At 37.8% G+C, this 27435-nt stretch overlaps 1 protein-coding gene across 1 annotated transcript in view; it reads right to left on the reverse strand.

Moving 5' to 3' along the window:
- Positions 1–2140: 2140 nt before the first annotated feature.
- Positions 2141–27435, reverse strand: part of LOC107685998 (collagen alpha-3(VI) chain-like) — a 28639-nt gene continuing 3344 nt past the window's right edge. Inside the window, exons 4-47 of the mRNA XM_016482823.1 lie at positions 26615–27205; positions 24490–25095; positions 21652–22269; positions 20887–21480; positions 20147–20761; positions 19710–20044; positions 19498–19576; positions 19162–19307; positions 18955–19047; positions 18796–18849; positions 18203–18274; positions 18085–18111; positions 17923–17967; positions 17774–17827; positions 17616–17678; positions 17426–17491; positions 16961–17014; positions 16589–16624; positions 16374–16436; positions 16082–16144; positions 15796–15858; positions 15429–15491; positions 15146–15196; positions 14587–14622; positions 14385–14447; positions 14241–14303; positions 13886–13918; positions 13754–13790; positions 13608–13619; positions 13001–13494; positions 12273–12375; positions 11437–12138; positions 11220–11322; positions 10997–11049; positions 10641–10901; positions 9867–9947; positions 9565–9645; positions 9217–9297; positions 8940–9020; positions 8638–8712; positions 4516–4701; positions 3985–4047; positions 2952–3140; positions 2141–2868 (exon numbers count right to left, since the gene is read on the reverse strand). Of these exons, the coding sequence (XP_016338309.1) occupies positions 2828–2868; positions 2952–3140; positions 3985–4047; positions 4516–4701; positions 8638–8712; positions 8940–9020; positions 9217–9297; positions 9565–9645; positions 9867–9947; positions 10641–10901; positions 10997–11049; positions 11220–11322; positions 11437–12138; positions 12273–12375; positions 13001–13494; positions 13608–13619; positions 13754–13790; positions 13886–13918; positions 14241–14303; positions 14385–14447; positions 14587–14622; positions 15146–15196; positions 15429–15491; positions 15796–15858; positions 16082–16144; positions 16374–16436; positions 16589–16624; positions 16961–17014; positions 17426–17491; positions 17616–17678; positions 17774–17827; positions 17923–17967; positions 18085–18111; positions 18203–18274; positions 18796–18849; positions 18955–19047; positions 19162–19307; positions 19498–19576; positions 19710–20044; positions 20147–20761; positions 20887–21480; positions 21652–22269; positions 24490–25095; positions 26615–27205 (7289 nt within the window). The 3' untranslated portion in view covers positions 2141–2827. The remainder of the gene's footprint in view (positions 2869–2951; positions 3141–3984; positions 4048–4515; positions 4702–8637; positions 8713–8939; positions 9021–9216; positions 9298–9564; positions 9646–9866; positions 9948–10640; positions 10902–10996; positions 11050–11219; positions 11323–11436; positions 12139–12272; positions 12376–13000; positions 13495–13607; positions 13620–13753; positions 13791–13885; positions 13919–14240; positions 14304–14384; positions 14448–14586; positions 14623–15145; positions 15197–15428; positions 15492–15795; positions 15859–16081; positions 16145–16373; positions 16437–16588; positions 16625–16960; positions 17015–17425; positions 17492–17615; positions 17679–17773; positions 17828–17922; positions 17968–18084; positions 18112–18202; positions 18275–18795; positions 18850–18954; positions 19048–19161; positions 19308–19497; positions 19577–19709; positions 20045–20146; positions 20762–20886; positions 21481–21651; positions 22270–24489; positions 25096–26614; positions 27206–27435) is intronic.

The raw sequence follows: 27435 nt of genomic DNA on the forward strand, positions 1-27435 counted from the left end.
TGTTTGCAAATGTTTGCTTTTGAGATGTGTTTGTGATATTTTGAATGCAGTGCTTCATTTTGCAAGAGATGTGAGGCATTTTGCACTTTGTGTGAAATTCCTGGATTTGTGTGTAAATTTTTGAAAAAAAGAGGCAAAGTTTTGAAAATGTAAGCAGTTGAAAAAAAAAACACTTAGAAAATCTGTAATTACTAGATTGAAAAATTTGAAAGACAAATGTATGCTGGCTTGTCTTAAAGTCTTGTTTAAAAAACATTAATGGTTTGGTCAGTTAGATGTTCTAGATGTTTGCTAAAGTGTTGCTAGTTGGTTGCTAGGATATTCTGGGTGGTTGCTAGGCTCTTGCTATGCAGTTGCTGGGGTGTTGCTAGAGTATATGGTTGATTGAGTTTGTTCTGGGTGACATTCTCACCTCTGTTAATAACAGAAAATCAAACATTGTTTTCAAAACTGATCCAGTTTCAGTGCTTTGATATTATTGTATTTCTTTCTAATGTTAGGAAATTCAAAAGTTTTTGTTGCTTTTAAACTTGCACTAAACGTGATTATACCATCTAAGTAGCCTATGTAATTTTAATAGAACCGCATGTCTTCTAGTGATACAAGCTCAGAAACATTTATAACCTGTTGAAGTTTTTTTATATTGTGCATTGATTTGGTGCCATGATGGATATTGAAATGTTATTTATTTTTCATTTTAAACAGTATAGATGATTACTTAATGGTAATACAATAATTGTGAACACAACTGTGTATGACAATAAATCCCCCAAAACTATGCATGGGGGTTTTCTTTGGTGTTGCCACCCCTCATGGACCCCATGCCACCCCTTTGCCACCCTAAAAATGATTTTCTAGATCTGCCCCTGCTAAACGTACATTAGCGAGAGCAACTGAAACACGAGACATTTACTGATGATGTGGAGAACGTCATCTTGCCATCATAGTGAGTCATTGTATAAAACCAGGAATAAAAAAATCTTAAAAATCGTAAAATGCAACAGCATTGAAATAAATCTGGCATTAAGCTCTGCAGGAAACCACTGGTATGACTTAAGCACTGATGCATTTCTCATACAGTTAACCTCAGCATGGGAGGGGGCCACAAGGACTGCTGCAAAACCCACATAGCCATGTGCAGATTGTTCAGGATTGAACATGATAATGCGTATATGCTGTGTGATGGATTTACAAACAGACTGGCAGAGATAAATGCAACACGTGTGCATGACAAATCAGAAAGAGACGCTTTGTAAAGTGTTTATAAGATGTGTGGATTGACATTGACAAAAAATTGATAATTCATGCATTATTGACTGTTGATGGAGATTATACACTTTTCCATTTTAAGCTATTTACAATAACTTCATTTTAGGAATATGACAGACTTGAACTAGTTTTGGAAAGTTTTATGAGGAAGTGCTACTATGAAAATGTTAGAAATTGTAATGTTTGTGATTACAAGTGAAAAATCACAAAGTGAAAAAAAGTGGGTCACATAGAATTCACAGTGAAATGTTTCTCAAAGTTTGTTATCTCTAGTTGCCATAGAACTTGATTTATAAGATGTCTGCTGATGAAGCTGCCTGTCCTCCCCAAACAGTCTTGATTTAGGGTAATTTCCAGTGTGATAAAAAAGTCAACTGTTCACAGGAGATAGAGGAAATTACAGCCTCGGTGGAACAGAGGAAATCAGAAGCTTACCTCTTTTTAATATGCACAGGTTGCACTTTCAACAAGCTGATTCATTTTATATTATTTTTCAAATTCTGAACTTATGTATCAAGTTGTGTATGCGTGCGGGATAAAGGAAAGGGACAATCTTGTTATTGTAACTCTGAAATATAAGCTGCCAATGCAGTATGTCCTGAATTAAACACTATGCTTTCCTTTGAGCATGCAAAGGTCACATCTGTTCATTTATTTCTTGTTCTCTCAGCAGAACTCGGTGTGAATGATCAGAGTCATAAAATGATATTCTTCTCAGCATGACTCATAGCAAGAGTAAAATCACTTTTAAACGTGAATCTTTTGTAATGCATTACAAAAAGTAAAAAAGAAAGCACAATCAAAATCAAAGTTTTATAGAAAGACTAATTTATTTATATCTGCACATTTCCAAGTGAAATACAAAGTAAAAAAAAAAAAAAAAAACACCAACCCAAAACAAGTTTAAAAAATACATTCCAATTGCTTTTTGAAACCAAAACTTTTGTGTAAGGCAATGGTTGCAAAAATTATGCATATTTATTTAAAGAAATTACTTTCTTGGTTTCAGATGATGTTCATTGTATCAAACAACAAAATAACATTTGTTTGGAGATTTTAGAGTCAGTGGAGATCTCCAGCGGTATGACCAGAAAGAGCAATTAAAATTCTTCAAGCAGTTAAAAAAAAAAACGTATTAAGAGGACTGCAGTAATTTAGCAAAATGTACTAAAATGAAACTAAATTGTCATGAACTTGTCTCATAACTACAAAGATTTACTGATATGTTTTGAGCAAGATATTTCCACAAACCACATGATTAAAACAGCATAACATTAAAAAAAAAAATTGCCCTGGACATTTACAATGGGTTTTATTCAAACCCACATACACATGAAAAAAAAAACATAAAAAAAAAACACTGAATGTAGCACCAGCACGAAACAAAAAAATCTTGTTCTGCTTTTTTCTTATGTGGGAAATATTACTTCAAGGTTTTCTTTGGATCAATCCTCTGGCAAGCTCCAGTGCAGGCATCTTGGCTGTGGCTGTGCTTCTTGTTTTAGGTGCTATATCCTCTGAGTGTTGTCAGCGGTTAGCTTACAGTCTTCATTAATTCCTATGTGTTAACTGCAGCGATGATCCCTCGTTTAACAGGTGCTGTTAAAAACAAACAATGTTAAAGTAATGCCTTCTTTATCAATCAATCCTTACACTAAAATTACCTTGAAATATAAACACACCTGCTTTTCCACAAGCCTTCTCACACTCATCTTGTGTATCAAAGCGATTCTGGTTCCCTCCGCATCCTCCGTACCAGAAGCGGGTACAGTTTCCACTAAGCGGGTCATAATGCCATTTAAGCACAAATTTAGCACAGGATCCCTCTTCTTTTGGTAGCTTGCAGATATCCACACTGGAGCGCAGGGCAGCTGTTAGAGGATGTAGCGAGGATGAGAAAAATGACAGAATTTTAACTGAGTATCTAATTATTTGCAAAAACTTTTTTTTAGATAACTGCATACAGGGTTTATCATCTCTGGACAGTGGCGTTTCATATGTTAGGTCATCTGCAACGTGATTTCTTGCAACCACATATTTTACCCTAAAACTTTCTACAGCTATATAAACCTTTCAGTTCACTTAACACAACATTTACATTAGGATTTAGAAACAATTATTTCCAGGAATCATTAAAAAGTATTGTTCACTAAGGAAAGTGAGTTACATGACTTGCCAAGGTCTTTCACAAGAAAACAGTTCTTGATCTTCACATGGGCCATATCTTACGATTTCTTGTGTAAACCAATTAATGCACATGCATCAGGCATTATTCGAACTGAATAACAACAGTACTGTCTTCAGTATACTGTAGCTGCTTACTGCTAAATCGAACTTGTTCATAACAAATTAACCTCACACAGTTAAACTGAACCAACACTGAACGTACTTGGAGCTGAATAATGACACTATTGTCTTGATACAGCTGCTATATAGCAGAATTTGGATTTGCCTCTTTTGTAAAGTTTGCATCATTGATTCAGTTACTTTCCTGTTTAATATTGTGAAACAGCTTTGAAATCTATATTGTTATAAACCAATATAAAAAAGGTGACTTGACATTACTACAAATAATCTATTCTGAATTTAAAATGTATTGCTCTCAGTAAAGCATTTATTTTTTTTGAAAGTGGTCCTGTAACAGAATTGAAACACGTCATGACTTGAAAACACAGAAGAAAAGGTTTCTAGAGGTTAATGTACCGGTGGACTGACCTGGAGCTGGTGCTGGGGGGAGAGCAGCTTTGACATGCTCTTCACTTGCTTTAGGTTCAGCCACTGTGGTAGTCAGGAAAAAAAAGTTTTGTTTTTTTTTCAAGAATTTTCCTATCTTTCATTTTATTGTACTTCCTTTTAAGGGTTCTTGGTAGAAGCCACAAGTAGCCAAGTAATAGGCTAGTAATACAACAAAGGTTATATTTGTGTGCTGGAGAGTTAGTACGTGGATCATGCATTATACATCACTGTACCATTGAGCAAGGCACTGCATTTAGTGTGCTGTAAATTCTTTAGTATAAATTAACCATCTTATTGATAATTGATCTAATTTTGTAGCTATAGATTGTTTCAGTTTCATCTTATTTTGGGATTTAAGACCTTGAGTACTGCAACCTGTATACTCCGCTTTAAATATTCATAATTCATAATTTTATGGCTCAATCATGAATTTTTCGAAATAAAAATAATAATAACAGGACAAATCAATCGCTGCAGTGATCGGGTCAAGGGGTCAAAGGGCGCACATACCTGGCTTCATGCAGCGTTTGAGGCAATCAGCCTCAGTCTCAAACCTATTGTCATTTCCTCCACAACCTCCATACCAGAACTGTGTACAGAATCCATTCTTTCTGTCAAAGTACCACTTAGCTTGGTAATCTTTGCATGGCAGTCCAATGTCAAAGTCAAGTGAACATGGGTCCATAGGATTGTTAACTGAAACATGCAAACAAACGGAGACAAACAAAGAGGGTTTATCATGAAAGAGGAAAGACAAAGTTAGTGTTGTCAGTAAAATGAACATATAGTCAGTAAATATTAGGTGACTGTAGCTCATTTAGAGGAATTAGCTAATTATTTGAATGGGTTAGCGGTCCCACTTTATATTAAACGGTTAGTTCACCCTAAAATGAAAATTAGGCTGCGTTTTACTTACCCCCGATGCATCCTAGGTGTATATGACTTTCTTCTTTCAGACGAATCCAGTCGGAGTTATATTAAAAATTGTCTTTGATCTTTCAAGCTCTATCGTTGCACTCAGCGGGTGTTGCATTGCTTCTGTCCAAAAGACATGAAATAAAAAGCACCTTTCCATTAAGTGTCTCACACGGCTCCAGGGGTGAACAAAGGCCTCCTGTAGCGAATCGATGCGTTTTTGTAAGAAAAATATCCATATTCAAAATGTAATAATCACTTTAATCTAGCTTGCGCCAGCAGTTGTACACGGAAGCAGTTCCGGGAGCATGACGTATGAGTTCAGCGTAGCGCATGCGCCGGTGAGTCTCGTGAAAACCAACGTTTGTTTACAGGATCAAAAGAAGCAAAGTTTCCTTACTTTAGCAAAGGAAAACCAGTCTCCTCTTGGCTTATATCGAAATCCTCCGAAATTCTTCTTTACAAATCCTCGTTTTGTACTTCTAATTAGTGACCGTTGTTTTGTTCCGATCTCTCCGCGTGCGTCACTTCTGAGCGGCGCATGCGCAAAGCTGACCTCATACGTAATTCCCCCGGAACTGCTTCCGTTTTACAACAGTGAGCACAAGCTAGATTCAAGTGATTATTACGTTTTGAATATGGATAGTTTTCTTACAAAAACGCATCAATTTGCTACAGGAGGCCTTTGTTCACCCCCGGAGCTGTGTGAGACACTTTTTTTTATGGAAAGGTGCTTTTTATTTCACGTCTTTTGGACAGAAGCAATGCAACACCCGCTGAGTGCAATGATAGAGCTTGAAAGATCAAAGACAATTTTTAATATAACTCCGACTGGATTCATCTGAAAGAAGAAAGTCATATACACCTAGGATGCATCGGGGGTGAGTAAAACGCAGCCTAATTTTCATTTTGGGGTGAACTAACCCTTTAAGTGGCCTTAACTACTATGTACTTACATCAAAAAATAAGTACAATGTGTTCATATTGTATTGCAAAACACTTTTGCTGCTATTGAGGTGGGAAACGGGTAAGGTTAGGGACAGGTTTGGTGGTATGGGTAGGTTTAAGGGTGGGTTAAGGTGTAAGGGGTGGATCAACAGTGTAATTATAAATGTAATTACAGAAATTAATTACAGATGTAATTACATGCAGATATTTTTCAAATATAAGTACAATGTAAAAAGATGTATGTACACAATAAGTGCATTGTACCAAATGATTAATTTAAATGTAAGTACATAGTAGTTAAGGCCACTTAATATAAAGTGGAACTGCTGTATTAAAATCAAGATTATGCAAATCGTGTTATTTTCAAATCAAGCTTTATGTACTGCTAAAACTTTGTTATATGTTATACCTGCAAAGGCCATCAAAACACAAAGTTTACTATTTACAAAGACATTGTTGCGTTTTTAAATATCTTGAGATAAAATAGGAATCATGTTTCTATGCATTCATTAGTATTATCAGCACTGTCAGTCCAAATAAATGGTCACTGGACCTTGTTTGCAAAAGCACTTTGAAATAGAAGTCTGCATTCCCGCGGCACCCGACCGGATTTTTTGCACCGCAGGATTAAATTCCCGAATAAAATGCGGTAGCGGTCGGTAACTCTGGTGTAATTTGAATGGGAGCGGGCGGTCTAAAGCCCCGTGAACGATAACTATAACGATAACTATAAAGATAACGATATTAGCATCCACACCAGCGAACTATATCGTCTGTTTATTCTAAGCGCACATGCGTCTGCCGCTTTAAATTCTTGAGCTCGTTACAGCACTATGGATTCTGATTGGCTGTCAGTGTTTTATCGTTCATCAGCTGGAAAAAAATCGTTTTGAAAGGGATCACAACGATATCGTTCCTCTGTATCGTTATCGTTATAGTTGTGGTGTGAACTATGCTATTCTTTAATACTGAGAACGATTTTTAGAACTATATCTTTATCGTTATCTTTATAGTTATCGTGCTTGGTGTGAACGGGCCTTAACAATATCCCGTTCCCGACGTCCATTTAGAACAGCATATCTGCGCTTTATTCTTATTCACCACCGGTACAGCTTGCGCTCAGGATGCACGCGCTGCACGCATGCTTTAAACGTCACACGTTTTATTTGCGTGGTCTGTGCGCAGCATGTGCATAACGATGCTCAGAGCAGGCTGTACCTGTGGTAAATATACGGCCCTCAGACAGAACAGGCAGGTTGTCGATGAGTGACAGAGCAGAATAAGGATGGAGCAAAGTGTGGATGCGCTGTCCTTGAATGATGTTCAGCTCGGTTTTGTTTATATTTCGTTTAGCCTATCATTTTAAATGAAAGATGTGGTATTTATTTATTTTTCTCTGCGACACTTTTCCTACTGTGTTAACAGAAAAATGTCAAACGAATTTAGTATTTTGACAAGACGAATAAAAATAGGGCTATTTTTGTACAACCTACATTTTTATATATTTTTCTCTCTGCTACACTTTTTACCTATTGTGTTGTCAATGTTAAACGAATTGTATCCGGACAAGACGAATAAATATACGAAATACCATTTTTGTACAACATTTTTATTTTTTACTTTTTTTTCCTACTGCGTTGCATAAAATATTAAACGAATTTTGTGTCTTAAGATAATTCATATAAATTCAAGTCAAAGTCAATTAATTCAAGACTCTTGACAAGACGAATAAAATAACATACAATTTTGTGCAGACTACACTTTTATTTGTCAGCCTATCTCTCTTTCTTTCAGTAGAGGAAATTTAAATGTGAGATTCTGGAACCCGAGATCTAAATTTCGGTCGGGTCGGGAAGTGGAAGTGGACAGCGGGTGAACACAGAGTGAATATATAGCGGGAGCGGGTGGGTGCGGAATAGAACCTTGCGGGAGCGGGACTAAAAAAACAGTCCCGCGCAGACCTCTACTTTGAAACACATTTATATTTTATATGCCTTTTCCAGTTCATTTGATTTATGTGCTATACATTAGCCGTCTGCAGGTAATTACTGTAATGTCAGTCTCATTAACTGTGTCTGTGCTGGGGCCATTTCACAAATCTCTGCTTCATAACCCCTACAGAGTAAACCTGCCTTTTATGTGAAACAACCATTTTCCCCTTTCAAAGTAAGTATTGCATTTTGTTAGTGGGTTATCAAGTCGAACGATGTCTAGTTCAATACAACTTAGGTTAGTTTATTAGTTTTTGTAAATGCATTTATGTTAGAAGTCAAACTACCCTGAATTAAATGGGGTTCCCTATTACCAGCTAATAAAAACAATGATCTCATTGTTTTACAATGATGAAGGCCTCCGTCCTAACAGAATTAAGAAATCCTCATTTACAGTACAGATTCTTAAACTCTAAAAAAACACCCTTTAAAATGCAGTTTTATAAGCTGCTCTGACTTTACAAATGTATTTATTTTGTCTTTAAATCAGTACAAAGAGTATTGTATATGCAGACATTTGATTTTTGACTTTTCTAAAACACAGGAAACCTCTAAGAACATGTTTTTTTTTTATCCCAAAGCACTCACAATGCTGCTTTCATATATGGTTTAAACAAGTCAAAAAGAATAAAATAGAATACTTGTCTGCTCACAAACAAGTAAATGAAAAACTGGACTAATCCATGTGCTGTTTGTTTATGGATTGGAATCACACACACAAAAAAAAAATCAGCTCATTCTAAAGATCCTTTTGATGTTAATCCTTAGCATTACTTACTTATTTCTGGTTTACTTAAGGGTGCAGAGGACACAATCCCCATTGCTTCACTTGGAGCCTTCTGTTCTGCTGTTTCTGTTCAAAAAGGCCAGATCTCAGTTGATTAGATCTCACAAACCTCATGGCTTTCAGCCAACATTAATGCTTTAATACTTGGGAGAATGCACTAAGAATGAATTAGATGTGTTCATAGTGTTGTTTGGTTTCGATTCCAAATACAAAAGCTGTGCTCTGCATGTTTCTCTATATTGGAGTAAAATCCTCTTGCTTATATAGATTATAGAGCAAATACTGTCACTTACTAATGTCTGCTTTACTTGAGGGTGCAGAGGGTGCAATTCCTATCACTTCACTTGGAATAACAACCTTCTGTTCTGCTGATTCTGTTCAAAAGAAATCTGAGGTTAACTAGATTATGCAGAAATCATAGTTTTCAGTCATCATGAATGCTTTCTTACTTATCAAACTCTCAACTACGTACCGTATGAGAGCAAGGTTTATTAAAGACAGTATTTCCTCTGCTTTGCATGTTATCCCATATTCAGAGAAAAATCTGGTGATATATATTCTGTCACTTACTAATTTCTGGTTTACTTAAGGGTGCAGAGGGTGCAATCCCCATCACCTCTCTTGGAGTAAGAACCTTCTGTTCTGCTGATTCTGTTCAAAAGAAATCTGAGGTTAACTAGATCCTGCAGAAATCATGGGTTTTGGTCACAATATTCGTATCAAACTCTCAGCTATGTACTTTTTATTGAGAAATGTAAATATTTAATAAAATGTATTAAAATATTTGCATTTATACAAATAGTTTTAAATTAATTTTTAAAATGAATGATAATTAATTTTAGTTTCTATTAATTTATATATAAATTATATATAAAAGCTTTATTAAAAAGTCTCCTGGTGATATATTCTGTCACTTACTAATTTCTGGTTTACTCAAGGGTGCAGTAGACATCATCCCCATCATTTCACTGGCATTAAGTATTGTTTGTTCTGCTGGTTCTGTTTAAAAAGACACATTTGAGGATAACTAGATCTAGATAGAGCGCTCATAGTTTTCTGGCAAGATTGAAAGCATTCTTATTCTGTACTACCTTTATGTAACAATACGGAAGTTAGAGTCATAAAAAACACATAGCTCCGTTGTACTACAGTATATCAAATGTGCAAAAAAAAAAAAAAAAAACTGATATAATCTGTGAAGCTAATTTTGTGTCACTTACTTGTTTCTGGTTTACTCAAGGGTGCAGTGGGCACAATCCCCATCACGTCACTTACAGTAAGGACCTTCAGATGTGCTAATTCTGTTGAATATGAAGAATGAATATAAAGTTAACGCCATCCTGCACTGGCCAACATTAAAAGAACAGTTTATGAAAATGAATAAATAAATAAATAAAATTATTTTTTTCACTTTCACTTATTTTCAGATTCACTTAATTGATGTTGAAATTATCACATTTTAATGATCAGGGAACATGAAATGTGCTTTTTAGCAGGACATCCAGTCTGCTTTTTTGCACTAGAAAATAAGAACTAGGGCTGGCCAGCTTAAAAAAGAAGAAAAAAGAAGTAGTCCATATGATTTGCAGTCTACAAGTCTAAGCTACCCAAAACCTTTGTAAGAAACAGGTCTTAAATTGCTATTCGCTGAAAATCTTGTCTTCCAGAACAGGGCACAAATCTCCTTCACTAACCAAATAAGGTTTAAGCCTAGTTCTTCTCCTTTTGTGGAGTTAAGTGCACTGTGTTTTCTGCTGAATGCAGATGAGGAAGCTCTTGTATCATCTATCAAAAATGTACCACACTTAATCTGCAGCAAAGTTCCATATAGCAATTTAAATTAAGTCTAAATGAATCAATGTATGCAAAAGAACACTATGCACATTCTGCTAAATAACTAGTTGTGTGTTCCACTGAAATACATAAAAATCATACTGCTTCATAATGAAGTAGATGACAGAATTTATTTATTTATGTGAAAACACATTACTTACTTGTGGGAACAATGCCTTTGTAGGTGCTGGCAACATGACCATTGACACTGTGAGTATTGACCACAACATGATAGGTTTCGGCTGCCTCCAACTCAGAAATGGAGAGATGGCTGCCGGTCACATTTTTCCTCAGCACCAGACTATGATCCTTGAGGCGAGTCACAGTAACCTCATAGGTGGCCTTTGAATCGCCACTCAACCACTGCAGGGAGAATCCGCTGGAGGTGACGTTAACCAGATGCATTTTCTCCATACCTGTTTCTGGACACCAACATACACACAACGTGACCAGAATTCAACCCCAAACATTTCTCTGTAAACAAATACCCACAACCTACGGTGCATACTGTCAGTACCTTTATGTTTTCTGTCATGAAACTCCTGCTGTCCATGATGCTTCTGGTGTTTCCTGGAAAAGACACCATAGCAACATTCACACAATGTATTAACTCAGTATTAATGTGAATTAAATTATTTAGCAACTCATAATGTCTGTGAATTGTTTTCGGTCTTTGCAGAAGCAACATCGAAAGTACACATATGCGGGTTACAGACCACATTGCTCATAAATATACTCACTCCTCTGTTTTTGGCAAACTGAATGGGAATTTGTGTGGCTGGTCACTTTGATACCACTGACACTTCTTAGAGACTTCAGGTGACAAGTAGAAAGCATTTTCAACTATACAGAAAAAATGATGAAACGGTCAATAACAGTTTTTGGTACCTGGTACAAAATGACAGGCTAATACATCAATGGATATTTTGAGAATGTTAAAAAAATTCTCTGACTTACGGCCAAGGTACTTGGGCAACAGTCTGGCAAATGTCTGAATATGGTTATCATAGAAGCCTGAAGGTCTATCCACCCTCTTAAAGAATACATCTGAAGGCTCGCTTGCCACTTGGGCCAAGACACGGACATCGCCTGTACTGAACAGCTTTCCAACTGCCATCACCACTATGAAGTATCCTTTGCATTTAACTTCAGTGGCAGCCCTTATTATCCTCTCCTCATGCAGTTCAACTGGTCCAGTCACCAAAATAACTAATACCTTCAAATGGCGGGGATGTGGCACCTTCTCAAACACATGTTCAACAGTGCCTTCAAGAGCATCTGCAAGGGCCCGTCCTCCTTCAAGCTGGTGCACCTTATCCAGTAGAAAGCTTCGAACACTGTTTGGTGACTTGTGATCTGTCAAACCAAAGGTCACGCTGATGGGCATGCCACTGCCATTGTGCAAGTATTCATAAGGTGCATGCTGAACAAGTGCTACTCGAGCATGATGGGTAGTGTTGGCTGGCTCAGGGGACATCTCTAGCTGTTCTATCATTAGAGACACATATTGCTTTATCTCTGTGAAGACGGAGGGCCAGGTGCTCTCTGAACTATCAAGAACAAAGACCATGTCGATGTCCAAGTCAGTGGTGGGATCCCTCCGGTCCCGGACTCCACGTTCTGGGACATAATTACACATCTCATCCGGGGCACAGAAATCTTAAAAAAAAAAAAAAAAAGTTTAAAAAAAATGACATTCGAACATTCTCTGTTGCTACTTTTTTGCAGTTTTAAAAAGTTTGGTGGCTTTTCTTGTTTGTTGAACTCTGTTGTGCATGATAACACAGTTTTACCCAGGCAGATATGGCAGGTCATGATCTTCTTGATGACATTGTTGTATTCAGCACTTCCAGGTGAGGGTAGGACGATAGTTTGGGCTAAAGCAGTGTTGTTAAGCTGAAACAGAGTAAATGTAAAATGCTTAATGGTATGCTTTCTTTTATGCCAAATGCAATTGGCTGTGTCAGCTTTTTACTTAATTTACTTCTGATTCACTACAACACTAATTAATCCTGTCAGATAGAGTTCGTGTAGAGTTACAGATAATTTGTCCGAGTGATTGACATTTCCCCCCATTTAACTTCAAACACTGCAAATTTATGTAAGCTGCAAATCGATTTGGAAGTTACCTCAGTGATGGCGTGAAGTTACTTAACGCATTATTCAAAACCACAGTTGCTGTGCATATGACCTGACATTTTTAGTTTAAGCCCAACTAAGCATTAAGGCACAATACTATACATGCAGTCCAGTGCAAAGAGGTCAAGCTTATATACTGGGGCAATGAAACAACTACTGTTACAAGTTGTTTTCTGAGGATCAACTACTGTCATGAGTCGACATTCTAAACAGGATTCTGATGTGTAAGGACAAAGGACAGCTGATGAAACCACAGACAAGTGAGGAAGCATACTACATGAATAAAAACCTTTACCAACACTAATGCAAATGGAAAAAAAAGTCTTACAGACCTTATTCTTACAGACACAAATTACAACACTTGCCCTTCTACTGCCCCTACCTGCAAGGCTCTTGTGAGTTGGCGATCTTCACGGTTAAGAAGGAATACAGAGGAAATTCCTGCATCGTAGAGGCGCAAAGCAGCGGCACTGAATTCTTGAACGACTGTAACAGGGCCGTTGACAAAGAAAACAGCAACCTTGCGCACAAGGAACCCACTGCGAACTCTCTTGAATGTGTTCTGTGCAACGAAGTTCATGGCTGTCTCCAAGCTGCGCTGCTTACGGGTCTGCTGAGTCTGGAGGCCTTGAACTCGCTCAACAAGTGATCGCTTCTTCTGGGTATCTGCAAAGCGGATCTCAGTAGTCACCTCATTGTTGTAAAGTGCTAGAGCAACACGGGCACCTCGGGGACAGTTGCTCTCAGCAATAGTGATGTCACTGACCAGGCGGAGCACAGTGTCACGCATGTTGTTGAAAACAGAGCGTGATACACCATCTGATGCATCCAGGGCAAAGGCCAACTCAGTAGGGTATAGGGGACATTCCTGAGCACCTGAAGAATTAGAAACTCAAAAGCTGAAGTACAGTTTTACGCAATGAATGCTTTCAAATGTGACCCTAACAGTACAGTGCAAATGCAGAAGAGATTGTTCACTATTCACTTACCATAGCAGCAGGCTAAAAAAAGAGAAACAAATAGAGAAAGATTTCAAAATGTAAAAGTATAACTATTAGAAGGTATACAGTATAAAGGTATACTCAAACTATAAGAAAGACAGCATAATTAGACACTGTACAATCACTATACTTACGACAGTTATCCCTAATTTTCTTGACCAGATCACATTGCTGTGAGGACAAGAATATTTGGCATTAATGTTCCAAGCATGTAAGCAGTACTAAACAATAAATTCACTTATACAGTGAAAGGAAAAAGTACATACCACTGGACCAGTTCCTCTGGATCCTTTTAGACCCTGTTTTTTACAACAGAAAAAAAAAACACTTTCTCAACAGCTGAACACAGCTGGGTAGAACAATCTTGATTTATTCCACTGAGCATTTGTGTGCGCCAAACTAATGTCTGTCACTAGTTAAAAAAAAAAAAAATTTAACAGCTTGAGTAAATCAAAGCTTATGACTTGCAGAGAGAATTGTACACTTTGTAAGAAAGAACATCCCTAGTCATTCCTCAACTTAGTCACCTTGTTAATTCAAAGTCAAAATTCCTGACAATTTTTGTATTTTTATTTTTAAAGCTTCTTTTAAAGCAGTATTATATTAAAGTATGGTGCTTACATAGGGCCCTGGGTATCCAATATCTCCCTTTTGTCCAGGTCCACCAGGTTCCCCTGAGGTACCCTACACAAACATATTATTAGTGATTACCGGCAGTATGGACATAATGACCCACTTAAAAATAGTTCCATCAACATTACTCACTCTCTGGCCATTGTTTCCTCTAGGTCCAGGTCCTCCCTTTGATCCAGGGTCACCTGCTTCACCCTTTGAATCAATTCAGATTTAACATTTAGTTACATTCATTGTTTTGCACAGCAGAATTTAAAGGGAGTGCATTAGTATAAGTACTACTGTATATACTGTAAAACATTCAAAGGAGCAGACAACTTCAGTAATCTCTCACCTTTGGACCAGGGAAACCAGGGAAACCGTCATCACCCTAAAATAACATTAAAGAGTGTTCAATGTAAAATACACATTTTTGAGAATATATATATATATATATATATATAGTTTGCACATATATAGCAAATTTCTTAAAAATGTGTAATGTCATTTGTATGAACGTAAAAAACTACAACAACTGAGACATAAACTGAACAAGTTTCACAGATATTTGATGATCAGAAATGGAATAATGAGCCTCCCAGTAGCACTGTCTTAGGTATCTTACATTAAGGACAATGCTGAGTATTACTCTTTCCATTCCTCAGTTTATCTGCAGTCCTCACGCCTCCCTTCAGCAGGACTACTGCATGTTCAGTCACGTGAGCAGGGACCCTGGGCAGGTCTCTATAATGTTTTAAGTTTTTGTGACTGTGACTTTAATTGCCTACTGCATGTAAACTCTGGGATGTTCCACAGGTGCATGTGCAACAATTCTATATGATTAATTGAAAAAGCACAAAAAACATTGTTTAAACCCTTTCCACACACACACACACATACACACACACACTTACCTTTCGTCCTTTGGGACCAGGTATACCAAAACCATCTCGTCCATCTTCACCCTGTATACATAGGAAACTCCTTAGTTTGATCTAGGCTCAACTGCTGATATACAGTAGATTGATCTGATAAATGAGCAATGTGCTATATGTTTTAAATATGGAAGTAATGTTTATAATTATTCAATCTATTTGTGAATGTTTTATATAATAATGCTGATGGTTATTAAAATTTTTATTACAATGTATGAAATGTATTTGGTATGACTGGTGCAGACTGTGACTTCTCACTTACAGGCTCCCCACGGGGTCCCAGGGGTCCAACGACACCCTTAGGTCCTGGCTCCCCTGGTTCACCCTTTAGAGTGAATGAGAAAAAGTGAATCATAATTCTTTTAATAATAATGTATAAAAGGTGCAATGGTCATACATTTAGCAGCTGAAAGAGCACCCTAATTCTCACACTAATGCATTGAAACAAAAATGTAAGTTAATTTCCTCTTCCCAAACTGAACAAATACAAACTCCCCAGAAGCTTTGCTTTCAGTTGACACTGAGATGTTTTCTTTAAAACATTTCTTAAGTTTGCCAATGGTAACTGGAACATGAGAGTGCAACTGCCTTGCAATTAATTGCTAAATGTTGTTAAAGATAACCAATACCTTCCGGCCAACGGCACCTCTTCTACCCTTTTCTCCAGCAGTTCCTGGCAGTCCTCCTGGCCCCTAAAAATATATAAAATAAGATGAAAGCTTTTCTCATAGAAACCAGGATATACTGTGTATATATTTTTTCTTTTAATAAGTAATAAACCCAAAATGGTCTTTTTTGTGTGTGTGCGGTATTAAACATTTTGTCTGCACACAAATGGTCATTATTATTGATACAATCATCCTTTTAGAAGCATATAAAACAAGAAAAAGAACATGCTTATTAAACATATTTTACCCTTGGACCAGGGTTTCCATCCTCTCCTCTTATACCAGGTGCTCCAATTGGTCCAGCGGCACCCTGAATCAAATACATTTACACAATATTCATATTACATATAATATATATGTTCTCTTTGATAATAACATTGAACATTTTATTTCAAGGCAGGTGTGCATATTTGAACATACATAATAAATAAATGTAACCAGACTGTAAACCAGATTAAACCATTATGTATGCATATACAACATCTGTCTTTTGTTTTGCACAACTTTTTTTTTTTTTTTTTTACAGCCAATTAATTTACCCGAGATCCTCCAATTCCTGTCTCTCCTGGTAAACCATCACTTCCTGCCCTTCCAGGAGCACCCTAAAAATGCAACAGGACCTTTGATAAATAATTCAAAAACTTCACCAAAAAAACTAGTTAACTCATAAACAACAGCTCTTGATGAATCTCTGTGAGAGTGTTAAAATAATGTTCATGTCCCTTGTCATGAAATAGTTTATATGTGTACTCACCGCTTGACCAGGAGGCCCCCTTCTACCATCAGGGCCCTTTTTCAAAAGAGGAGAAGGTGAATAAGATTATGAACAGAACATCTGTCACTCAACATTTCATGGATCTTACATATAACATTTCAAATAATGTATTGCCATAGACAACATGGCATACAATTTATATAAGTACTAATCTGAATAGCTGTCGAAGCTAATTTAGAAATGTCTTCTTATCTCATAACAGTTTTCTTTTAACTCTTTAGATTCTAAACATTTGATTGAGCTGTTTTGGGTTTTGAAGAGATTATTTATGAACTGATTGAAAGGATCTTAGCCTATTCAGTACTGCTGGGTAAGTTAGAAAAGACATTCTCTTTGGTCGAGGAAGCATACCCGTCTGCCTGGTTCACCAGGTCCTCCTTTATTTCCGTCCACTCCTGGCTCTCCCTAAAGAAAACACTTCAGTGAACTTCAAAAATGCATTACAGTTGTGGATTTTATTCACATAGACACAAACACACATTTAATAGGAAACACTAACAAAATGTGCAGCAATTACTACTATATGTAAAGCTTGGCCAAGTCTTAAATTTTGACCATGACCAGAGACTAAAATTACTTGTAATGAGAAATAATAGTTGAATCAAATGAGAAATAATTAATAAAACAACTTCTATGATTTTTAATGAGATTATAGTGCAGAACTATAAACGAAGCTTGATATGAAGCTTGGTACTTTACAATATTGATGCGTGAACGTGCTACAGTCCTGACCAGACACAATCAAATAAATGGAAGAATCTACCAGAATGACATACAGTATTAACTATGTTGAAAAAAAAAAAAAATGGACCATACCGGTGGGCCAGCATCGCCTGGATCACCTTTTGGTCCCCTCTGGTTGTTGTCTCTTCCTGGGATGCCCTAAAACAACAACAACAACAGCATCAACCTTACTTATTGAAGGAAGATATACTCATTATAAATTAAGTCAAATCCTTGAGTAAATAAGAGAGCAGACATATATGACTTTGTATAAAATACATACGGGATCACCACGGATTCCAGTCTGACCAACATCTCCTGCCTGGCCTTTGGCCCCTTTAGGTCCCTAGAAACACACCAAAAAGATCAGATAAACCATATTTATTTATTTTGAATATATTCCTCATGACCCTACCCACAACTAGATTCTACATGACTTACCCTTTGCCCAGGGTTTCCTCTATCTCCTGGAGGGCCAGCAATGCCACTTGTTCCCTGAAAGACAACAACAGATTTTAATTGGCATACACAAAGATTTGTACAAACTATTGTACAACTGATTACTAATAACAAAATCAAAAATAGGCGACCTCCTCTCCATTGATTCCATCTAAACCAATCTCTCCAATTTCACCCTAAAACAAAACAAATGCTATCAATTAAACATATTCTTATGTTAATGTTAATCATGGTAATATATTATTATTTACTATGACATGATTACAAAAGTGTTATATATAAGGAGTTCTTACCTTTTCACCATTGTATCCTCGAGATCCCTAAATAAAAGTAAAACAAATACATTGGATTAGTCACGTAATATATTTTAACCATAATGTGCTGCCTTAAGTAAAATTTAGTTCAACTTACTTTAACACCTCTTTGACCTGGACATCCTTGGAATCCTTGAGTTCCATTTACACCAGGTGGACCTCTCTCTCCCTGAGAAAATATGGATTATCGCAATCATGAGAAACAACATGCCACATACACAAATGTTGCATTTTGTCAAAATGTTGCCATCTAACTAAAAGATACAGACTGATTTAATGACAACAGCAAAGTTTCAGGTTGTTCATGATGAATTCTTATGTTGATGATTGACATGGGGTAGGGAGAGAATTGTATTGTATTTGAGCAAAAACATTAAAATAAATAGAAAAGAAACTCCAGTGTTGTGGTTTAAATTCATAAACTAACACATCTGATTATGTAACATGCATTCCGTAACACGTTACCGCAACACTGATAAAGGTATGTATATGTATGTGCAAAGGTATGTATAGGATCTGTCCATTTATTAGTGCATGCTGGAAAATCAATGTAACTTCATGCGTAGTGAGAAAGTGGGCAATTACAAACTATTGAGAAGGTAGATGATGAATCCCAGACAAATGTGAGTGAAAAAATATGCCTTTTAAATCTTTATATATATTCATAGTAGATAATTAATACATGCTTACCGGACCACCTTCATCACCAGGATGTCCTCTCAAGCCTTGACCACCAGATTGACCCTATAGGCAATAAAACATTGACATGAGCAAACACTGATAAATTTAATATTTTTTTTATCTGTGTTGTAGTATAAAATATGTTGTTTTTCGAAGAATGAATTTGACCTTTGGTCCAGGTACACCAACAGCTCCTCTGTCCCCTCTCTGGCCATTACACTTGCATGGAACAGAACAGCATTCCTGCTCAGCAATGTTATCCTTAAAAAGAGACAACCAAAATAATATTAGACAAACATATTCAACTGTCTTTTTCATTGTAGTAGGCCATCCCTTAGTGAGCTTATTTGACTGAGCAATTAGAACAGTTCTCACCAGTTCTTCCAGAAGTTCATAATCCAAGTCCATGAGGTTGACACGCAGAGGTCGTGTGTACCTAAATCCACGGCCAAATTCCAAGAGAACTGCATCCTCAAATCGTGGCACTCTCTCCAGGGCAACAAGAATGAAACTACTGACACCTTAAGAAAAAACAAATATTAAAATGTTTGTGGTAACATGTTGTGAGATGTCTAAATCATCATCAACAACAAACATAAGTATTGGTGAGTAGAGAAATAAAGAAACTGAACATACAACCTATCGATATTTGAGTGTGAAGTAATGAAATTCATCAGACATTTTCATATCTATAATCACAATTACTCTTACCAGCTGAACGCATCAGTTCAACTCGCTCTTTCAGGATGTTATACTGGGCATCTAATCCATCAGTTAAGTGGATCACAACCTTTATGGGTGTAAAACAGCAATTAATTCAATTTTTAGTACAAATAATTGTTTATAAATATACAGAGATATTCCGTACATACAATATGGTTAGATTTTGAGGTTAAAATTTGCCCTGAATGAAAAGGATGTACCTTGACACTATCTGAAGGCTGACTCTTGAATCTATCAGCATAAGCTTTGATTGTGGCACCATTTAGAACAAAAGGTCCACGGTTTCGGAGGGCCTTGAAGGGCTCAATAAGCTCTGTGTATCTGTTGGTGAAGTCCAGTTGAACTGGTTCAGAGGCAGAGTCCATTGCTAGCATGCCCACTTGTATTAAGGGAACCTGGCCAGAAGTGCAGCTGATGGGCTGCATCTGGGTAATGCGTTGGAGAATAGTAGCCACCTTCGTCTCTAATGTTTTCTGAGCAGCAAAGATGTTCTGTGCAGCCACATCAAACCCCACAAGTACATCCAACTTGCATTCTGCCAGAAACAGAATTAAGAATTAATACAAATTGAGAGTAAACCTCTGTTTAGAACACTTCAAATGTACTTTCACTTTATGAAAAACCTTAAAAACCAAACCTCTTGTGGTAACCTTTACTCCAGTGCACAGTCCTATTCCTTTCACCTCATCATCCAGTGTTTCCAAAATCTGCTCATTCAGTTCAGAGAGTTCTTGGAAGGTGCTGGCTCGGGCCACTGTAGTAGCTTCACTGCCCAAATTATTGAGCTCATCCTCAATATCACCCACCCCAACAGCATAGATGCGCACACCACTGTCTTTGAGAGCTAGTGCCGCTGATTTGCTGTCATCCCTTGACCGTCCACCAGTGACTACCATCAGGATCTGTGGAATTCCCGCATCCTTCCGACTGCCTCTTTCTTTGACAAATTGTGTTTTCTGAGCATGGCGAATGGCATTGCCTGTTTTAATTTCCCGACCTCCCTTGTACTCGGCTCGAGTTATGGCATTAATAATGTCATCCTTATTTTTGTAAGTATTGAGGTAGAATACATCGGTCACATCTGTAGCATAATGTGCTAGACCAATCTGAAGATTGTCTCTCTCAGTGAAGAAAAGGTCAATTAAATTAAGAATGAATTCCATGACCTCTTTAAAATTGTCCCTGCCAAGATTGATTGAGCCATCAACCAAAAACACAATGTCAGCAGCCTTGGCTTGTGGGAGCCCAGGATCTAGGGGAAATCAGAGAAAATAAAACAGGCTAAATAAATGAACAAACTAACATTTATGGCCTATTATTATATACCCATCATGTAAAGAATGTCTAACATAACAATGACATTAAAGCTCTACCTACCTGGCTCGTCAGTGGGAGTCTCCTCTATAATTGTTCCATTAAGTCTGGCTATAAACTTGCTCTGTATGTTCGGAAGATTTGGGAAAGCAGCCACCTGCAGGACGTCATCGGCAGTGGTAGTAATCTGTGCCAGCTGTCTTAGGTCTGCATTTTCTGCACCAATTCCTATACAATTGACGCGAGAGCCTTTGAGAAGTGGGCCATAAGTAGATACATCGGAGGTTGATCTTCCACCAGTTAGCACAACTAAATGCTGGGAAGCCTGGTTTAGACGTACCCCAGCAGATGCCTGGAGCTCGTTTCGAATGACAAACTTTATCGCCTCAGCTAGATCAGCACCGCGTCCACCCATATGACGCAATCTCTTAATTGCAGAGATGACAGATTGCTTGTTGTCATGAGAGTTCAAAGAAAATTCCGTTTTAGGCCGTTCACCATACTGCACAAGAGCCACGCGGACTTGGTCAGGTTGTACATCAAGCTGATCAACCACTTTCAAGATAAAGTCACGAATGTGAGCAACACCGCTTTGTCCAACACTGTCAGAGCCATCAATGAGGAAGATGATGTCCTTTCTTCCAAGACTGAGTGGGACTGATAAGAAACAAAAATGAATACATTTACTAATAAATTTCTGCATAATCTATTAAAGCTATGCGCGTGTGTAAAAGTAAACATGACATGACTAAATTTGGCATCAAATGCTCTGCTAATGTGGATTAACCTGAAAAAATCGTTTTAACACAAGCAGAAAAAGTGGTATACCTCTAGGCGTAGGGGGGGCCGAAATTTCATCTCTGGTCATGGTACTGACTTTGGTTAAAAGCTGTTGCTCCACTCTGGGAAGTTGCTGGAAGTCTCTAATGGTGTATGTTAGTTCTGGACTAAAGGAAATTAATTTTAGCTCCTCTTCATCAGCATTATGTGCTCCAACTGCTATGGGAGCAATGCGGCTTGACTTCAGTTGGTTAGCAGGGCCAGACACATCATCATTTGACTTTCCTCCAGTTACCAAGATGAGAAACTGGGGCACACCCTCTTCTACACGGCTTCCGGCTGATCTTTGATAGATGTTCTTTGAAACGTATTCCAGAGCTTGGCCAGTGTTAAGCTGATTGCCACCTTTGCTTCTCATTCTTCGTATTGCCTGGCGAACTTCCTCCTTGGTGGAGTGCTCATTGAGAAGAAACTCCAGTTTGGGATCATCACTGTACTGCACAACTGAGACTCTCACATTGTCGAGACCCACATCTAACTTCTCCACCACTCGCTGAACCATGTCTCTTATGGCAGGGAACTCACTCCGCATCTTTGTTGTGCCATCAATAAGGAAAACAACATCCCTTTTATCTCCACGAGGTACTGGCACTGGAATTACAGTCTCTATGTTTTGAAATAAAGAGATGAAAATTGTACATAAAAATAAATATATAACAATAATAAATAGATCTTAATTAATACACAAATGTACCTGACAGTCTGACCTCAGGATTCACAAACAGTGGTGCAAATTTTATACAAAATTCTCAATTCTTAGTTCTATGAAATGTCAGGTATACACTATTCAATTAGTTTAAAAAAGGACTTTACTGAACAACTGATGATGTTTTGCTGCTCTGAGTTGCTTTACACTTGATGAGATGATGTAAGCACTTGTTCTATTAATATCCTATGTTGTAAATTTAAATGTAAATATGAGTTAGATTGGTATCTTTGTCCAATTATTTTAGTGCATCTTGTCATGAGTACTGTGTTAAGGACACAGTGTTAAGAACTTTAACTGTTTGTGCTATTTTAATTGTTGTGTGCCTTTGACCATTGCAGCAGGTCTGGCTGTTCAGTGTGTCCCACCATGAGTGCGGTGTTTTGCTGCTGAGTCAAGAATGCCTTAAAAACAAAAGCTGATGGAGAAGCTGACCATACTTAATGTTGTCTTTTTAGCCACAGTCCATTGCATTTACATGTACGTTTACATTTACATTTAGTCATTTTGCAGACGCTTTTATCCAAAGCGACTTACACTTGGGCAATACATAAAGCGATTTTTCTTAAAGAGGCAGACACAGGAAGTGCTCATAATCCCAAGTTTCAGGCATTTGTTCAAATAAGTAGGAATAAATAAAGAGAAAGGCAAAGTTTTTATTTTAATTTAGGATGAAGTCAAGTAGTGTCGAAAGAGATGAGTTTTCAGCTGTCGCTTGAAAATTGTCAGGGATTCAGCATTCCGGATAGGGGTGGGAAGATCATTCCACCAGCCAGGAATGGTGAACGAGAATGTTCTGGAAAGTGATTTTGAGCCTCTCTGTGATGGTACCATGAGGCATCGCACACTAGCGGATCTCAGACTTCTGGAGGGGATGAAGATTCGTAATAGTGAGTGGAAGTAGGTGGGTGCTGAGCCTGTGGCTGTTCTATATGCAAGCATCAATGTCTTGAACTTGATGCGAGCCGCAACCGGTAGCCAGTGCAAGGAGATAAAGAGAGGTGTAACATGGGCTCTTTTGGGCTCGTTGAAGACCAGTCGTACCGCTGCATTCTGAATCATTTGTAGAGGTTTGATTGTGCTTGATGGAAGTCCAGCCAGAAGAGCATTGCAGTAGTCCAGCCTAGAAATGACAACGGCCTGGACAAGAAGTTGTGCAGCATGCTCCGTTAGAAAGGGCCTGATCTTTCTGATGTTGTGCAATGCAAACCTGCAAGATTGAGCAGTCTTTGCAATGTGGTCTCTGAAGGTCAGCTGGTCAGCAAAGATTCCACCAAGATTTCTGACCGAAGTTGATGGGGTAATTGTAGAAGAACCTAGCTGGATGGTGAAATCATGCTGTAGAGTTGGAGTGGCAGGGAAGACAAGAAGCTCAGTCTTTCCCAGATTGAGCTTTAGGTGATGTTCTTTCATCCATGCCGAGATGTCCGCCAGGCAACCTGAGATCCGTGCAGCTACCTAGACTGCATATTGCACTCAACAGTGGAAAGCACTTTCTTGATCTAGTAATTTCTAATCTGATTAGCTGGCTTTATGCAATTTCTGAGAGCAACAAGAGTAAGGACACATTTTTCCTATGCAAAAATGTTAGCCGATCATAACAGTGAAAGGTCTTAAATAAAAGGCAGCAGCAAAACTGAGCATTTTATTCATATGGTTAGAGACAGGGTGGAAAATGGTCATGTATTACTAAATTATGACTGTGGCGCTACGAGTGACTATAAACATTTTTTTAAGGAATATAATAAATTGTGTCATGAACACTTTCAAACCTTCACAGGTGTATGTTTTATGCTGTCACTGTTGAAAAGACCAACATAGCTGGTGATATTCATTTTGCATTTTAGACATTCCCAGCATAGAATGCTAGTGTTTCTAGCAAGCATCTTAACTAGGTTAACAACAGCAAGACTTCCTTGGTCAACCAGAAATAAGTGATAGACCATACTGGATAACCAATTTCACAAACTTAAAATTTAAAAGAGAACTAAGTTTAACCACCAGCTGGACCAGATATCAAAAAATAAATTGGGAATGGAAATTAATTCTGGTCTATGCTGGCCTTTTCAGCAGCATTACCACATCAACAAGAAACCCAATTATGAAATGATTGCCGTTACCTGGAGGGTATACAGGGTGCAATTTGGCTAACTCCTCACTAGATAGCTCTGTCAGGGTGGTGATGAGTGTGTCCTGAATTGCATATAGTCCAGGCAAGTCTTCAACTGTGTAGGTAAATCTGGGGACATAGGATGTCACCTGCAATTCCTGAGTGTCCACGTCTCTTGTTCCTATGCTAAAAGGGACAACTCCTGACTGTTTCAGTGCAGTTGCAGATGGTCTTATATTGTCTGTTGCTTTTCCTCCTGAAATCACAACAACAAATTGTGGAACTCCCTCCTGTTTCCTTCCACCACGTCCAGAAGCCAGGACTTCACGACTAACAAAGTCAATGGCTCGACCAAGGTTACGCTGTCTCCCCCCTCGTTGTCGGAGTTCCTTAATGCCATTTAGGACACCTTCTTTGGTCCTGTGTGAGTTGAGGTATATATCTGCATACGGGGAATCTCCATACTGCACCACGCCCACTCGGATCTTGTTCTCGCCAACATTGAGGTTTTCCACAACGCTGCGCACAAACTCCTGGATAATTGGGAATTCTCTGCCAACACCTTCAGAGCCATCAATCACAAAGATGATGTCCTTCTTAGGTCCTTGGGACTCAACTAAAACGAAAATAAAAAAAATCTGATTTAATATCAAATATTGCTGACTAGATGAGGGCCAGTCTGTATACACACCCAACAACAACAACATGAATATAATTACATAAACTGTACAACCCTTTATTCCCGATCGGTGAACATAACTAATTTTCACTTGATTCCACTACCTAATGGTAAGACATTGTATCAGCATGTTTTGTATCATCATTCTGTATTTTGTTTCCACCTGGAATTGCCAGATGTGCAAGGTGTCATTTTCAACTGAATTTGAAACACTGCAACCATGATACACTGTAACCTTGGAAAGCAACCATAGTAACATCTATTTTATATATGTGACCCTGGACCACAAAACCAGTCATAAGTAGCATAGGTATATTTCTAGCAATAGCAAACAATACATTGTATGGGTCAAGATTATCGATTTTTCTTTTATGCCATAAATCATTAGGATATTAAATAAAGACCATGTTCCATGAAGATAGTTTGTAAATTTTCTACTGTAAATATATCAAAACTTAATTTTTGATTAGTAATATGCATTGCTAAGGACTTCATTTTTGCACCCTTGAGATACAACTACTTGAAAATTCAAGATTTTCAAGTAGTTGTATCTCAGCTAAATATTGCCCATAACAAACCATACATCAGTGGAAAGCTTATTAATTCAGCTTTCAGATGATGCATAAATCTCAATTTCTGAAAATTGACCCCATGACTGGTTTTGTGGTTCAGGGTCACATATATACATATAAACATATAATTTTTTTAATGGGAAAAAACCCAAACAAATTCACTTCCCACACTCCTCATTTGCCTTAATGAATCTTAAATACATTAGAGAAAACTATTAGAAATTCTAGAAATAAAAAATGACAGATCAATCAATCAATCAATCAATCAATCAATCAATCAATCAAATCAACGTAGACTGAGCAACACTGGTCTACACACATTTAATATAAAATCTGATCTCTCAAAAAGCACAAAAAATAAATGTTTCCATTCAGTAATTGTATGGAAATAATTAGACAAACAACAAACCTCTGTGCATATTAAAGGAAGAAAAGGTATGAATAAAGAAATACATGTAAAATTTGCTATACAATGCTCACTGGTATCAGGACGTTCGGTGTTCTAAAGGAAGCACATTTTCATATGTTCACTAAGGTCATACATTAGCAGGGTGGTTAAGGTGCTGCAAGGAGGCTGTATAATGCTTCTTTATGACTGAAGTAAAAGAACCATACCATAGTCTCTATGATATTATGGTCAATAGATACAATGTTGGACCCTCCATTAGTGAAAAACTAGAAATTTTTGCTCATTTTGTTGAACCAAAAGAGAACAGTACATCTCTCCTTAACAAACCACAAACTTTTAGATAACATTCATGTTTTTAGTATGGTAAAGCATAATATATGCACAAAAAGTTTAAACATGACTGGAGATACTTACCTTAGCATACGTCATAATACGTAAAAGGAACTACAGCAAAACTGGTTTGTAAATTTCTTACCTATTACTGTAGTAGTGATGGGCGTGCGCTCTACAAGTACTGTATTAATGTTAGTGAAAAGCTGCTGTTGGACACCGGGAAGGTCAGCAAAGTCACTCACTGAGAGTGCATAACTAGGCTCATGGGAGATCCTCTGGAGTTCCCTGCTGTCTGAGCTCCTTGACCCTATCCCAAAGATAAGCACTCCCAGCTCCTTCAGGGATGAGGCCGGTGTGTCAACATTATCAAATGACCTTCCACCACTCAGCAGAATCAGTAACTGGGGCACACCTTCTACACGTCTGCTTCCAGAGGAGGCAGTGAATACATTGTCCCTCAAGTACTGCAGAGCTGCCCCTGTGTTGAGGGGTCTTCCTCCTTTGTGCCTCAGACCCCTGACCGTGTCAAGAATGTCCTCCTTTCTTGAGTATGTGTTAAGATAGAAATGGGCCTCTGGATCTCTGCTGTACTGGACCACGGACACACGGTCTCTGTTCTCAGACACATTCAGTCTCTCCACCATCCTTTCAACAAAGTCACGCATCGCAGTGAAAGAGCTCCTAGTGCCATCTGAACCATCCAGCAGGAACACTACATCCCTCTTTCGCTCAGCTACGGGTAATGAAATGGAACACACTTTTACTTGAGTAAAGTATTCAACTTCGCGACATTTATTTTTCACCAAAAGAGTGAAAAAAAAAATAGACAAAGAAAGTGCCGATGGAGAAACAGAGCGAGCCGACGTTTGACGGGCACTTTTCAAACTTCGTATTGGTACGATAATTATCGTATTTGTACAATAATTTTGACCTCTGTATGATGTATGATCAATCATGAAAAAA

Source organism: Sinocyclocheilus anshuiensis, unplaced genomic scaffold (assembly GCF_001515605.1).
Source record: "Sinocyclocheilus anshuiensis isolate Anshui unplaced genomic scaffold, SAMN03320099.WGS_v1.1 scaffold277, whole genome shotgun sequence".
Taxonomy (NCBI): domain Eukaryota; kingdom Metazoa; phylum Chordata; class Actinopteri; order Cypriniformes; family Cyprinidae; genus Sinocyclocheilus; species Sinocyclocheilus anshuiensis.